This window comes from Musca autumnalis, unplaced genomic scaffold (assembly GCF_047663935.1).
Source record: "Musca autumnalis isolate F117 unplaced genomic scaffold, ASM4766393v1 scaffold_2, whole genome shotgun sequence".
Lineage (NCBI taxonomy): Eukaryota > Metazoa > Arthropoda > Insecta > Diptera > Muscidae > Musca > Musca autumnalis.
The window spans coordinates 73,727,046-73,742,534 of record NW_027411755.1 but is presented as its reverse complement, the minus strand read 5'-3'; the positions used below and the strand labels follow the sequence as shown (position 1 = coordinate 73,742,534).

Here is a 15,489-nt window from a genome sequence, read left to right as displayed (position 1 = left end):
ACGAAATTAAACTAATTGTCCTTATTTACTTTAGTATAGTTCGTGGTGGAGGGTATAAAAAGTTCGGCCCGGCCGACTTTTCTTACTTGTTTTATAAAAAAGTACTAAAATACTTGAGATTTTGAGGATAGAATAATGCTAAATTAATAATTGAATAATGCTATATGGAAATTTTACGGCTAAATACAATAAATAATGCTTAATTTATCTGCAAAATGATAAAATGGCCACACTGGCAACTACGAACACAAAAATCCATTCATGTTGTTGTTTTCTTTTTGAACTCCCTATGGTAGTCAATTCCTCTATGTCAACCATTGTTAATTGTATATTCTATGTGCCTCGGGGTTGGCCTTATTTAACTATTATTGTTTATTATTTTAATAATGGTAAGCTTCTTGTGGCTTATAATTACGAAATTGTTTTGTAACTAATCAATTGATATATCATCAATATTTTTGAAAATTTATTCAATAAATCCCAGTGTAGCTATTAAATAAATGTATTTCCACCAACCGGATGGTTTGCAAATATCACAAAAAAAAAAAAACAAATTAAAACAATATAAGCTACTGATATAGAAAGTAATATTGTGGATCCACAAGTTCCAGCGAATATTTTATTATTAAATGAATTTACTACATTTTTCATTCTTCGCATGTCATTGGACATTGGACTACGTTGTGATATAGTCCCTATATAACGGTACTGTCCGTTTTTAGTAAACTGCATTAGCTAAAATGAGGTATTTGAGGTTCACAGTGCTCAAAAAATCTACACATAAAATTGGCAAAATAAATTATGTTATATAAGTTCAGTACGTTTCATACTGTTGGCGTGATACCACTGACCGTCGATAGCTCAGGGATGAAAAGAGAAGAAAATAAAAGACAAACACGAGTGTATCAGTTTCAAATATTTTCAATGTTTATTGGTGGTATAGGGTTTCTGCGAACGAGAAACATTACCTTTTGTATGACTCGACAACGAAATGATTGCAATAGGAGTGTGACTCCTTCGAAAGTTAAATAGCAAGTGAAGTTGCAGGTGGGCAGAATAACGTTCACAAGGCCGTGACATCAACTACGACTGCAGCATTGGAAAGCACCCCTCTGCATCCGAACTGAGCGAATGTGACTTTTAGGAGAGAGTGTGGGAAAGAATCCGAACCAGGCGAATATGACTCCTAAAAGAAAGGCAGAGAAGATTTCCCCATTGAGCTCGAAGAGCGGCCAATTAATGCGGTTAATTGTAATACTGCAGAAGGGGAAACAAAGTATCGAACGTATACATTGGCGTAACCAATGTATCGAACTTATACATTTGCCGCCCACCTTGACGCGCTATCTGCAAGGCAACAGGGTTAGACTAAATTCGCGAGCAAACTTAAACTAGAGTTAGTGGGTTGTGTTTCAAGTTAGAGGTACGCAAATCAAGTTTCTATTGAGCATGGTCAAATAATGTGCAAGATTTTCAAATGCAATTAAACTACGATTTAGTTAAAAGTGTTAGCTTTGATCGACTATGTGCTATGTAATTTTACTACGAGGTATTGGACCGGTAATGATGTAACCGAATATAGTTTTCTGAGCCACCAATGCATTCGAAACAATGTGAGGCGACTCAGCCGACAAAATTTTGGAGTATAGATCTGCGCCCAATAACAAATCAATTGGTTTGTCTTCGGATGTATCTGCTAGTTCGAGGTGAGACAAATTAGAACGCAGACTCGATATGGAAGACAACGACAACAAGTTTTTCGAAATGTTAGGTGAGACTAACACATCAGCATGTAGGATACTTTCCGAATTCTGAGGGGACGATAAAGTCAAATAACAAATTTCTTTTGAATTACTATTACTATTTACGCCAGACAGAGTGGCATTAGATGAACGAGTTTTAACTCCAATTGTTCTTTGTAGTCTCTTTGTGACAATAGAGACCTCCGACGAAGGGTCAATTATAGCTCGAACAGCATAATTTTTGTGATTATGAACGACATTAACGACGGCAGTTCCTAGGAGCACATCTCTATTTTGTGTTGTGTGCAGAACTTGTCGTTTATTCGAATTAGAACTAACATTGGACGATAAAGGAGAAGAGTTTTTCAACGAGCTTGAGGAATTCTTACTATTTTTGCTACGATGGAGTAGAGTGTGATGTCTACCTTTACAAACTGAACAATTGTGGTTGCTATTGCATTTTTTAACTTGGTACCCATTCGAGAGGCAGTTAATGCAAAGGCGATGTTTTTTAACAATAGAAAACTTGTCCTCGAACGAAAGTTTTATAAATCGAGAACAGTTTCGAAGTAGATGCCCGTAATTTGGGCACATCACACATGTATGGTTCAACAACAATTTCAGTTTAGATGAGTTAGTTTTATAATTTGGACGACTAATTGGAGAAGATGATTTTAGCGGAGATCGACAATTTTGCGAATATGATGTATTGGGATTTTCCATAGCAGTAAAGTTTTCTATGCACAACAAAGTTTGTATTCTATCTGTTAGGAACGAATCTAATTGTTTCCATGTCGAAAGAGACGACTTCTCTTTGACACTTTGTTCCCACAGAGCGATTGTATGTTGAGGAAGACGTTGCAAGCAAAGATGAACAAGAATTGGATCCCAATGATCCGTTACAACGTCGTAAACAGACATAGCGGAAATACAACTATTTATTCCGCGCTGAAGAACTTTTAGGCCAGAGATCGATTCTTTTTCTATTGTTGGAAGGCCGAAAAGAAGATTGAGGTGATTATGTACGAGGATACGTTTATTATCATACACATCCTCCAACGCCTTCCAAGCTAATTCAAAACTACGGTGGGTGAGTGGAAATTTCGAAACAATTTCGCGAGCCTCACCGCTGGTTTTTTGAACTAAGTGACATAATTTCTCAATGTCACTCAAGCGAGAATTTTTGATAAAAATTGTACTAAAAAGATCTCGAAAGGTTGGCCATGAAATGAAATCTCCACTAAAGACTTCGATGTCAATAGGAGGCAAAACTAAATTGGGAGAAGGTGGATCGATATGAGGGAGACGACTAATGGAGTGTGGTTGGGTTGAAATCGATGATGCGAGTGATTCGCTTGGATGTAAAGGAGAAGTTTGGCTTTCTTTACAATTATTTGACACAAAGGATTTTGTGTTCAAACAAGTCGATGGGGGAACAGACGTACTCACTGGGAGTTCCTCCGAAGGTGAAAGTGGTTGAGGAACCATTGGTGGACTGTTTTGTGGAGTTGGTCCATTCAATGATGGAGAAGACTTGGACGATTTTAGCTTGTCTAGCTTCTGGTTTATTGCCGAAAGGCAATGTTGGTAAGCCCGATAGGAGCTGTCGTATTTACCCTCGACGACATTTTTGTCAGAGGGTTGAGGACTCTGTGATGTCGGCAGATGGTCAAGACACTTCTGATGAGTGCTTTTGAATGTTGTCCATAATTGATTAAGCTCGGAACCGTATATTTCGAGATTAAATACGGTGTGTTTATCAGGATTTAGTCGTTCGAAATACGCATCAAATTTAATAAGAGCGTCGGCAGCTCGAATGAAACGCACGAGGGGAGTTATGGACATAATTGCAACAAATTTAGAGAATGGGGACGAAAGAGGGAAACGAATCAGTTCCAAAAAGGTTTGTGGGCTCAGAAGTTTAGGACAAGACTAACGAGTCCAAGCGTCGCAAATTTAGAAAAGCGATAACTATGGAAATACTTGAAGCGAAATTCAAACTATAGAAAATGCGAATCCTACTAATTGGGGAAAGAAAAAACCAAGGAAGTACAAACGAGTGTGAATACTCAACCAATGAAAGGGTCGAAAACTATTCTAAGGTGCGACAATGAAATATAAAATGCAAAATTCCACCAGTAGAGTACGCGAGTAGACAGCAAAGTTCCAACGCAAATAGAACACAAGTTCCGAACTGAGACAATTTGCCGACTAGAGAATATAGAAATGATCGATATTGTTTCTAAAAGAATTGAAGAATGACGACAGATATCTAATTCCCAACTGAGAATTTGGCGCAAGCAACGAAAGACAAGAAGAAAATTTCCAAAAATTGCAAATTTTGCCAAATGTTGTACCCAGACCTAGCTTGCAGGGTGTAGGGTACAATGAACAAGACGTCAAAAAAGTAAAACAAATTTCAAGAACGAGATTTCTAAACGAAAACAGCAGGTAAATATCGAAAAATGATTAAATTAGTAGATTTTTTAAAGTTTTTTGCTTTGACCAATGATAAAATGTACCAGTACCGACTGTAGGGTACACGATTTGTAGATGTAAGATTTTTTCAAAAACGGCTAATTTGTATAAAAAATATAGATAAATAATATCAATATTAGTTGCAATTCAACCAAATTTAATATAATTATATTTATAAATTGCAAAAAATGCCGAAAGTAGGGTGCCTTAACCGAAGATAAACAACAACAAATGGTATTGTAGCACCACACGAATTAAAAAGCGAAAAAATCTAATCGAAAATATTCAACAAAAAATATAAGAAAAAAATAAATATTTTGAGACGATATGTCCCACTGTGCGAGTGTCGACTACGAATACCCGCACAAAACGTAATAAAACACAAGCAGAGAAATGGCTCTGTGTGGGCAGCGAAGCTCCCACTCAAGTACCGACGCTACAAACGATCAAGCAGTGATCGACAGAACTTTGTTGGTATGTTTACAATGTAATCTAACCGACGCTTTATAATTGTGCGTGGAAAGATGTACGTTGTTATTGCAATTAGAATGCAAATTCTCAAATAGGAAGATCAATATTCCAGGAGAATAAAAACGAATGCGTTTGGTTGGTGAAGAACGATCTATACAACAAATAAACCAAAGGTGCGAGAATGAGTGTTGTTATTGCAAATTTGGAAATGCAAATTTTCAAAGTGTTTTTAGTAAAACGAGGAGAATAACAACACGTAAAATATTTTTTGGTTGGAGAGGATTATAACAACAAAATAAACCAAACGAAAATGTAGGTGTGTTGTTATGTCAATTTGCCAATGCAAATTCTCAACTAAAGGGCTTCGTTAGAAAAGACCTTGGGGAATAACAACAACAATAACAACTAATAGAAGAGATCGATAGTGTAAATTGGGTTAGAAACGAGATTTCAAAAATGCTTGGACGAAAGCGATGTGGTTATTTCTCACTGCTGGCTGTAGATATCAACGAGGAAGCGGGGGTGTGCAAGAAGCCTTTGAGTGAGAAATAAAACGAACGAAACCGATAGCGGATAATTGTAGTGAAATTGTTGTAATTATTTCTCTAAAAGGGTTCTTAGAAAACAGAACCAAACGAGAAAAGTAGAAAACAACAAATTCGAAGGAACAGCACTGCTAGAACTGATCTTTGGAAAGATCAACGACGAAGGAAATTTGTTGTTGTGTTTATTATTAAAGTGTTTTATTTTCGAAAATAGAACCGAAATAATAAAGGGACAACAACAAATTGAAATAAGCAGTACTGTTGGCGAGGATCACTACAATTACTGCTACGACTAAGTAAGTGGACTGTATATGATTTGAAGCAATGGACAATTTTACAAGGCGACCAATGCGCGATGTAGCGAACAATTTTAAACCGAAAAATATTTTCTCGTGTGATTACGAATTAAACAAAACAACACTCGCGGGTTTGCTCAATTTTTACACAGAAACTGATTTACGTACCTGTGTTTTGTTGATGGAAATGAGAGATGATGTTGTGATGACGATAGCAAATTGTTGTAAGGACAACAACAACGAATTTAAGTATCCAAAATTCTTCTCTCCTTAAACAAACGTAATTTGTTCAGCGGGCAACAACAAATGGCTTCGACTGGAACAGATCCGGCTCGATTGGATCAAAATGTTGGCGTGATACCACTGACCGTCGATAGCTCAGGGATGAAAAGAGAAGAAAATAAAAGACAAACACGAGTGTATCAGTTTCAAATATTTTCAATGTTTATTGGTGGTATAGGGTTTCTGCGAACGAGAAACATTACCTTTTGTATGACTCGACAACGAAATGATTGCAATAGGAGTGTGACTCCTTCGAAAGTTAAATAGCAAGTGAAGTTGCAGGTGGGCAGAATAACGTTCACAAGGCCGTGACATCAACTACGACTGCAGCATTGGAAAGCGCCCCTCTGCATCCGAACTGAGCGAATGTGACTTTTAGGAGAGAGTGTGGGAAAGAATGAATATTCTCTCCCAGCATCCGAACCAGGCGAATATGACTCCTAAAAGAAAGGCAGAGAAGATTTCCCCATTGAGCTCGAAGAGCGGCCAATTAATGCGGTTAATTGTAATACTGCAGAAGGGGAAACAAAGTATCGAACGTATACATTGGCGTAACCAATGTATCGAACTTATACACATACAAAGTTACTTTAATAGAATTTTTTGCGTTAAAAACACGTGTTTCTGTATAACCTTCCAATATCTTTTATATCTTAATTAAGTTCGATAGTTAAAATCTCTTATTAACTTTTTAATGTTATTACAATATCTCTTTCAAGACATGCAATATATTGTAGGTATATATGGATATTTGTCATATCGTCGGTGTCATGCTTAAGTGTTCCATACGCCATTTTTGACTTTTTGAGATACAGGTGCTTTCTAGGGGTTTCCGGTATGCTCTTTCTGAATTATTAGTCGGCTTTCTCCTATCTACTCTAGTTTCTGAGATATCCAGCATCGACGTGAATGCTTAAACTTTTTTTTAGTTATGAAATTAATATTTCAAAAATTCACAAATTTAAAAACACATTTCAAAAATCAGAACTTAAATTTTCGCTTTAGAAGTATTTAATTTATTGAGGCAAAAGTCCAATTTACATATGCACATTAAATGATTTCGTTTTACGAAATCCTAGAATCAAATGAAGTGCATTTACATCTGTTTTTTGCGTCATTTGCTTACGCACACAATCGCACATACACACATATATAATAACACAAACACACGCACACAATATATTTATTCAGAATAAAAGGAATTTCACAACACAAATGTGTATCAAATAACTTAAATTAATTCTAAAAACAAAAAAACATAATTTTGCAAGTTTTTTAAACATTTATTTTCACTTTTGTCAGCGTTTGAGTATTTTTGTTTTTCTACAACACACACAAACAAACAAAGACATCATAAAACAGTTGCATTTTTTGGTAGTTTATGACGAAAAAGCGGGGCTGCGTATAAAAGTATGGTGTTTTCGTGCGTTATTTAGAATAAAGGACGTAGCTATCGTCATTTATTTTTGTATGGTAAATGACGCAAAATGTTGCCTGTTTTAGCAAATAAATGACGAAACAGCTCTAAATGACGAAAAAGTTGCTAATGTAAATTGGACAAAAGATGGCAAAATTTTTTGTCACTTTGTTCCATGTGATTTACAATATTTCACATTTGTGTCATAAGTGTGGATATGGAATAAATCGACAAAAATTCTTTTTTTTTTAAATCTCTATAATTTTTATATTCCAATACATATTCTCCTATATTTTTGCAAATGTGTTTAGTCAGCTCCACGCAGTTATTACGCAAAACATTAAAATGCAATTATCTCAAAACGGGCAAATCGCGTATGGAACACATAAGCATGACATCGACGATATGTCAATGAATCTCATATAAACATATGACAGAAATTGTCTACATTTATGTGCACACATACACTTATTATAGACATTTGGTCAAATAAAACTTTATGGGAGTTTGTACGACATTATTTTCATAAAATGAATTGCTTTACTGAGTTTCATAGAGGGGCAGGATGCATCGGCATATTGTGGTACATTCCGTCTTTGTTATATAGCAGTATAAAATATATTGTGATAATATAGAAGTGTACTTATAATTATATTGTATGCGTATTGAGCTGACTTATCACCCATCATGTATATTATGTGCAATTATGCATTAGAAATAGGAATATAAATGAGTTAACATGTATATATGTTTAAGGTAAGGTAATGCAGTTTACTTTTTAGATTAGTTTATAACCACTGGGAACCTTAAATGCCAAAGGACATACAATCTTGCCCGCAAATTTAGATAACGGCGTACAGAAATAAGTCCCGGCTGTCTTCATCAATATTTAATTTGAATACAAAACAAGTAAGAACGGCGTTAAGTTCGGCCTGGCCGAACTTGTTATACCCTCCACCACAAGTTGTATTGAAGAAGACTTAATACTAAATTTCAGCAATTTCGGTAAAACAATGTGAGGCACCATTCTATGGGGGCTATTTCATAACGTCGATCTATACCGACAAATTTCTGACGGAAAGTTTTTAGGCTCAAAGAAGACTAAATACCAAATTTCCTATATTTCGGTAAGAGAATGTGGCTAAAACTTAAAAAATACGGAAAATCAAGAAGTACGCTTCTATGGGGATATTTTATAACTCTTGGAAGACGAAATAACGAATTTCAGCCGTTTCGGTTGGATATTGACGTCACAATCTTCAGTATTACGAAAATCGGGAGGTACTATTCGATGGGGGCTATATCGAAACGTGGACCTATACCGACGAATTTTAGTCAGAAATGGGACAATATGAAAGCGTGGACCTGTACAGACATATTTCTGGCAAACAGTTTTATATCACATTGAAGACTAAATACCAAATTTCAGCCATTTTGGTTGCATATTGAAGACACAACCTTCAAAATACGGCAAATCGGGAGGTACCTTTCCATGGGGGCTATATGAAGGCGTGGGCCTATACCGACAAATTTAAAGGAGAAGTTTGAGTACCCCCAACGAAGTCTAAATACCAAATTTCAGCCATTTCGGTGGAATATTCAGGTCACAACGTTCAAAATACCGAATATCGGGAGGTACCGTTCTATGGGGGCTATATGAAGGCATGGGCCGATACCGACAAAGTTCTGGGGGAAAGTTTTATACCCCTAAAGAAGACTACGTACCAAATTTCAGCCATTTTGGTAGGATAATGATGCTAAAACCTTCAAAATACCGAAAATCGGGAGGTACCGTTCTATGGGGGCTATATGAAGGTGTAGACCGATTTCGACAAAATTCTGGGGGAAAGTTTTATACCCCTAAAGAAGACTACGTACCAAATTTCAGCCATTTTGGTAGTATAATGAAGCTAAAACCTTCAAACTACCGAAAATCGGGAGGTACCGTTCTATGGGGGCTATATGAGGCGCGCCAAAACGGCCTAACCCACATAGAAATGGTTCTGAGAAAAAAAAAGTTGAAAGAAAACAAGTTTTTAAAATATTTTTATAATTTTTTTATTAATCATAAATACATATTAGTTGTAATATTTGTTTTAGGTTAATCATTAGGTATTAGTTTACATAGATAAAGACTGTTTTAATCAGTTAATAAAAAAATTAAAGTGGCTTAGGCCGTTTTGGCATCCATTGAAAAAAAAATATATTCATAGTGTTTGCGGGGTTATACTTAACCTTTTTGCCTTTTTTGTTCAAAATATAACACAGCTGTTTACACTTTCAATCGTAATTCTTTTGTTTTATTTCCTATTTCTTTTTGACACAACTATGTAGACTGTAATTTCTAGGTTAGCTTTTTAGGGTAGGTTAGGTAGCAAATTTGTAGTTTATTTCAATTTTAGGCAATTTTATTTAGTACAATTCTTTAGGTTTACTTAGCACAATTTTCTAGGTTTAAGTATTTGAATTCATTTAGATTTGTTTTCAAAAAAGGCTTTAATTTTTAGGTTATATATATAGAAAATAGTAAGCACAATTCTTGTAGTTTTAAGTAGTTCAATTTTTATAAGGTTTTAAATAGGCAAATTGAGGTTAGCTTTAAGTAGTTAATTTTAGGTACTTTAATTTATACAAAAAATTCACTTCATAGGTTTTAGGTTATATGTTGTAGGTAAGTATTTTTAACATATAGAATTTTTCACTTTAGAAGGTAAGTATTTCTTTTTAGGTCTAGATTTTAACTTAGGTAAGTATTTAGTGTGTAGGCTTTAGGATTTTAACATCTAGTTTTTAAGTTTTAGAATTTTAACTTATTTATTCTCGTAACTTGTGGTATGTTTTGTGTTGTACAATGTGTTTTATTTTCTTTTAATGTACATGTTATGTGTTAACTTATTTAACTTTTAATCTGTTGTGTAGTTGTTGTTTTGTTCTTGGTTTTTATTTGCACTTTTTTGGGGGCAGAAATTGTTCCGACGGTTTTAAGGATGTAATGACGAATGAACAAACGAAAAAAAGTTATCCAGCAGCAAACCAGTTTGCCGGCTGGAATTATTTACATATTTTCTGGAACATATAAACAAAACCGTTGCTTTTGGGTGCGTATGTGTGGGTGAAAAAAGAGGAATGCAAAAGATCACACCCCATCGCCACCACCAAAAGACCCAACGGCGTTAAGAACTCCTTAGCCCCCGTTCACACGATGGCACTAAATCCATTAAGTGTTCACATTGTTGTGAACATTTACTGCCCCCGCAGTGTTGTGTATCTTCCTTCAGTAAGGACTATTGATGGGTAGGTTGCGAATCGGGCCTGCGAACAAGTAACCGAGGGCCGATTGAAATCCATATACAGCGCCGACCCCGGAAAAAGTTTTCCCCTCCTGGATAATTGCGGAGTAAACGTCAGCACCGAGTTCTAGTTCAATGGGGGTATTGGACCTTGGGTCTACATCAGCCAGGCTGCCTCCCGAAAAATCTTTTGTCGGGTCCTCGATAATGGGATCACAGTACGGTCTATATGGCAACTCATCGGTGATCAAAGCGTACACCTTTAAGGCCCAGTTGGAGGCTTGATTTCTCGCCTTGATTTTGAAGGAGGTGAACCGATGACCCAGAAATATGAAGGACCGTAAGCCCATCCTCTGAAACGATGAATACGAGATTCGAGACATCGAGGCCCCTTGTTGTATCAATGCCCGAACTATCGAAGGGGAGTCTGCCTCCTCTCCTACTACCCGTACCATGGCTGTAGGCACGAATACTAAATTCCACCTTAATACTGGGGATGGCGATGGCGGCTGCAAGAAATTATTCAGTTGTGGGGCCCCGTGTATGAGGGTGTGGTGCCGGTAATCACAATGTCTACATGTGTGGAGGGAGGGGCAGTCCGGGGCAAGATGGCTGCGTGCCAGGCAGTTGCGGCAGTAGCTTCGCCTTTCAATGGTCTCATATCTTTGATAGGGGCTGAGTTCAAGGAACCTTCGGCACGAATTTAAAGGGTGATCCTCCTGGCAAAGACCACATGCGCGCTGCCAAAAACTGGGCCTCTCCCTGCTCCTTGAACCCGGCGCTGACTAGAACGGCTACGCTCCTCTGGTCTTCGCTCATGTTGTGAAGCTCGAGCCTGCTGTTGTCTAGGTTGACGACTTTGGTTGGCACTGGTGGGTTCGGCATCTTCTACCTCATACAAGCGGTAGTCTTGATTAGGCAAATAGGCAGCCATATCTGAAATGAAAAAAAGAGATGCGAGTACAAACTTCTTTTTTGAATAGTGTCCGACTAGTCAATCGGAGAAGAGCTTGACAATTTTGGTTATAGGTCTGCTTATTATGCCATTAGAGGTCCGAACGTCGACTACTCTAGTGTTCTGGTCGCTACCGGGATAAGTTTTATCAACGCGTCCCAATTTCCATTCATTTGGAGCGAGTCGGTCATCTTTTACAACTACTAAGTCTCCCTCTTTAATGTTCTCCCGAGTATACTTCCATTTCGTTCTGCGATGAAGTTCGTGTAGATATTCTAGTTTCCAACGATTACAAAAATACTGTGAAATGACTTTGAGTCGTTTCCAACGATTAACAAGACTGATATCAGTGTCAGAAATATCGGGCTCAGCTGGTGTAAGAATAGCTGTGCCGATTAAGAAATGGCCAGGGGTTAAAGGAGAGAAATCATTTGGGTCGTCGCTTGCAGGACTGAGGGGTCGCGAATTAAGGCAACCTTCGATTCGAGTTAAAATCGTTGTGAATTCTTCGAAGGTAAAGTTCATTTTGGGAATACTTTTCTTCAAATGGGTCTTGAAAGATTTAACTCCGGCCTCCCACAAACCGCCCATGTGCGGAGCTCCGGGTGGAATAAACTTCCAATTAAGATCTTGGTGAAAGTTGTTCTGAAGGATACTATTTTGCAGGTTTTTTACAAAGGCAATCCTGTCTCTTTTTAAAAGATCAACTGCCCCTACAAAGTTTGTACCGTTGTCGGAATAGATACAAGCTGGGCAGCCACGGCGACTAACGCGTATGTCGACAAGTCGCTTGTCGGCTCCAAGTGTATGGCATTTGTCGCAAAGCATATAAATACACAAACGTAGCCCTTGGTAAGAAAGCAGGCCCTGCCAGAAAAACTTTTAATATTGAAGGGTCCCGCAAAATCAACACCTGTATTTGTAAAGGGTCTTGAGAGGAAAGTTCGCTCGGGCGGCAGAGATGCCATTAATTGATTTTGGGTCTTTTTCTTATGAATGATGCACACTTTGCAGTTTCGTATGGTTTTCTTTACAAGTGACTTAAGGCCAAATATCCAGAATTCGGACCTGAGCACTCTCAACATCAATAAATTACCGCCGTGTAATGTTATTTTATGTGTAAAATCTACCAGTAGCTGACTAAGGGTCGCTCCATGTGGAAGAATGATGGGATGCCGCTCGCCATACGTTAAGGCTGTCGATTGTACCAATCTACCATTGGCTCTCATAATTCCTTTAGGGTCTAAAAATGGATTCAGAGTTAGAAGTGAGCTAGCTGAGGAAATTTTTGCCTTTTTCTCCAAGGCTTCGTATTCGGCTAAGTAGAAGAATTTTTGCGTCTGTATGATACTGGATCGTTTTCCATCTTGAACCTCGGTGGCAGTCAGATCCAATGTTGAGGCTCTAAGATGTTGTCTATTAATTCCTGTATTTTTCCAGAGTCTTAAGGCATATGCGTATGCCCGATAAACTTTTGCTAACGACGAAAAATTTTTCAAGGGGTCATCTTTTTGCTCGAAAAGCGTTAGGGCTTTGACCGCCTTGGCTTCTAGGTCTGTTTCATTATGAATTTGATTCGATGGCCACCGGTCTTTTGGCATTGTGAGCCAATGAGGTCCATTCCACCAGAGTCTATGAGCTTTAAGTTCTGTGGGCGAGCATCCTCGGCTGGCTATATCAGCGGGATTGTTTTCTGAGTCTATATGTCGCCAGTTCTCTTGGCCGACATTTTCAGAGATTTCCGAAATTCGGTTTCCCACAAATGTGCTCCAGTGACAAGGAGGCTTTTTCAACCAGGCTAAAACAATGGTGGAGTCTGTCCAGAATTGGGTCGTATAATCCGATATCTGAAGACTTTTCATGGTGCTGGCCGCTAATTTGGAAAGTAAAACCGCACCACATAATTCGAGACGTGGTATTGACAACTTTTTGATTGGTGCCACTCGAGTCTTTGCGGCTAACAGAAAAGTCTGAACATTGTGACCTGGGGTTTCTACTCTAATGTACAACGTAGCCCCGTATGCGCTTTCCGACGCGTCGCAGAATCCATGTATTTCCACAGAACTATTCAATGTAAATGTTATCCATCTTGGAACTTTCAGTAGCTCAATATCCTTGCTATTTCTCACGAAGTTTTTCCAATTTATGAGTGTAAGGGGCTTTAAAGTGTCATCCCAATCGATTTTATCCAACCATATCTGTTGCATTACAAGTTTGGCTACAATTATGATCGGTGCTAGCCATCCGCATGGGTCAAACAGCTTGGCTATAGTAGACAGCACTTCTCGTTTTGTGTAAACATTTCTATTTACCATCTCTGGGGGCATAAACGAGAAAAAGTCGCCTGATATGTTCCATCTAATTCCCAATGTCTTGGTGGACGCATCTTCAGCGATGTCCAACCAGTTAAGCGGTAATAAATTCTCTTCAGGGATATCTTTTATAATGGTGTGATGATTTGAAGCCCACTTCATAAGTTTGAAACCCGCAGAATCTAGGGCTGCTACTAGTTCCTTTCGGGCCTGAATTGTTTCTTCAACCGTGTGTCATCCAGCAAGAACATCATCAACATATAGATTTTGCAAAATAATATTGGCTGCTTTTGGATAGGTATCTTTTACATCCTCTGCCAATTTAATAAGAGTCCTCAAAGCTAGGAAAGGCGCACAATTTACTCCAAATGTCACGGTTAACAATTCATAATACTCAATTGGGTCTTGTGGTGATTTTCTGAAGAGAATTCGTTGAAATTTGGTTTGTCTCGAGTCCAAAAGTATCTGCCTATACATCTTTGTGATGTCAGCATTGAAGGCATACTTAAAAAATCTCCATTTTAAAATTTGTATCACCAAATCCTGTTGTAGAATGGGTCCAGGAAACAATGTGTCATTGAGACTAGTTTTGTTTGAGGATGGGCATGAGGCGTTAAACACAACTCTTAATTTCGTTGTGAGCCTATCAGGTTTAATCACTGCGTGATGTGGTAAATAATAGTTGGGTGTGTCATTAATTTCCTCAGGATTAATCTTTCTCATATGACCGAGTTCCAAATACTCGATAATTGATTTATCATATTCCTCTTTTATTTCGGGTGTTCTCATTAGTTTTTTCTCCATTCGAAAGAATTGGGCTAAGGCAATATTTCTAGAATTCCCCAATTCCTCGCACTTTTTGAATGGGAGAGTCACAACATATCTTCCTTCCTTGTTACGTACAGTTGTATCAATGTAATTTCTTTCGCAGAATTGGTCTTCTTCTGACCGTAAAACTTTTTTAGGGGTCTCTTCCACCTCCCAAAAACGTGTAAGTATCTTTTCTATCGATGTTGTGTTGAGCAAAGCAATTTGTTTTCGTTGAATTGTATTCCCAGGAATGGGTCCTCCAACAATCCATCCAAATTTAGTTTTTTGGGTTAAAATTGATCCAAATGTTTTCATCGGAGTTCCAAGTGCAAATATCAAGGGTCCTATGTCCATACCTATGAGTAAATCGATAGGCTGACTGATATAAAATTTCGGATCGGCTAATTCCAACGATGTAATATCTTGTAGTTGAGATTTGTCTAAGTTTTGTGGCGGTAAATTCGAAGGTAGGGTCTTTAAGACTGGTGCCCACACATCCAGTTTAAAATCTGGGTCAAATTTGGATCGCATTGTAAATAAACAAGATTTTGTAGATGTCTCCGAGACAAATTGACTTGACTTGGACATGAACCAGGTTGCTTCTTGTTGGTAATTTCAAAAGATTTTTCAGTTTCTCAGAAATGAATGTTGATTGTGATCCAGAATCTATCAGAGCTCTGGCATCATAAATTTGTCCTCTGTTTTCAATTTGTACCATGGCAGTGAACAGTAATGTACCTCCAGATTGTTTCTCATTTATGTGTTTATCTTATAGGGTCAAAGTTGTAACAGTTTCTGGTGCTAAGTTTGTTGTGGACTGTATTTGTTGTGTATGAGTGGCGGCACTGTTTCTAGGTTGTGTCTCCACTCGAGCTAGGTATGTATTTGTTG

General features: G+C 37.7%; 1 protein-coding gene across 1 annotated transcript; it reads right to left on the bottom strand.

Annotated features, from left to right (window-relative positions):
* Nucleotides 1-14,022: 14,022 nt before the first annotated feature.
* Nucleotides 14,023-15,129, bottom strand: LOC141392271 (uncharacterized). Its single transcript, XM_073965222.1, has one exon. The coding sequence runs from the start codon at nt 15,127-15,129 to the stop codon at nt 14,023-14,025; it is 1,107 nt and encodes a 368-aa protein (XP_073821323.1).
* Between the last annotated feature and the right edge of the window lie 360 nt (nt 15,130-15,489).

What these genes read in the sequence shown, in the direction of transcription:
- LOC141392271 (XM_073965222.1), bottom strand. Translation starts at nt 15,129, where the DNA reads ATGCGATCCAAATTTGACCCAGATTTTAAACTGGATGTGTGGGCACCA.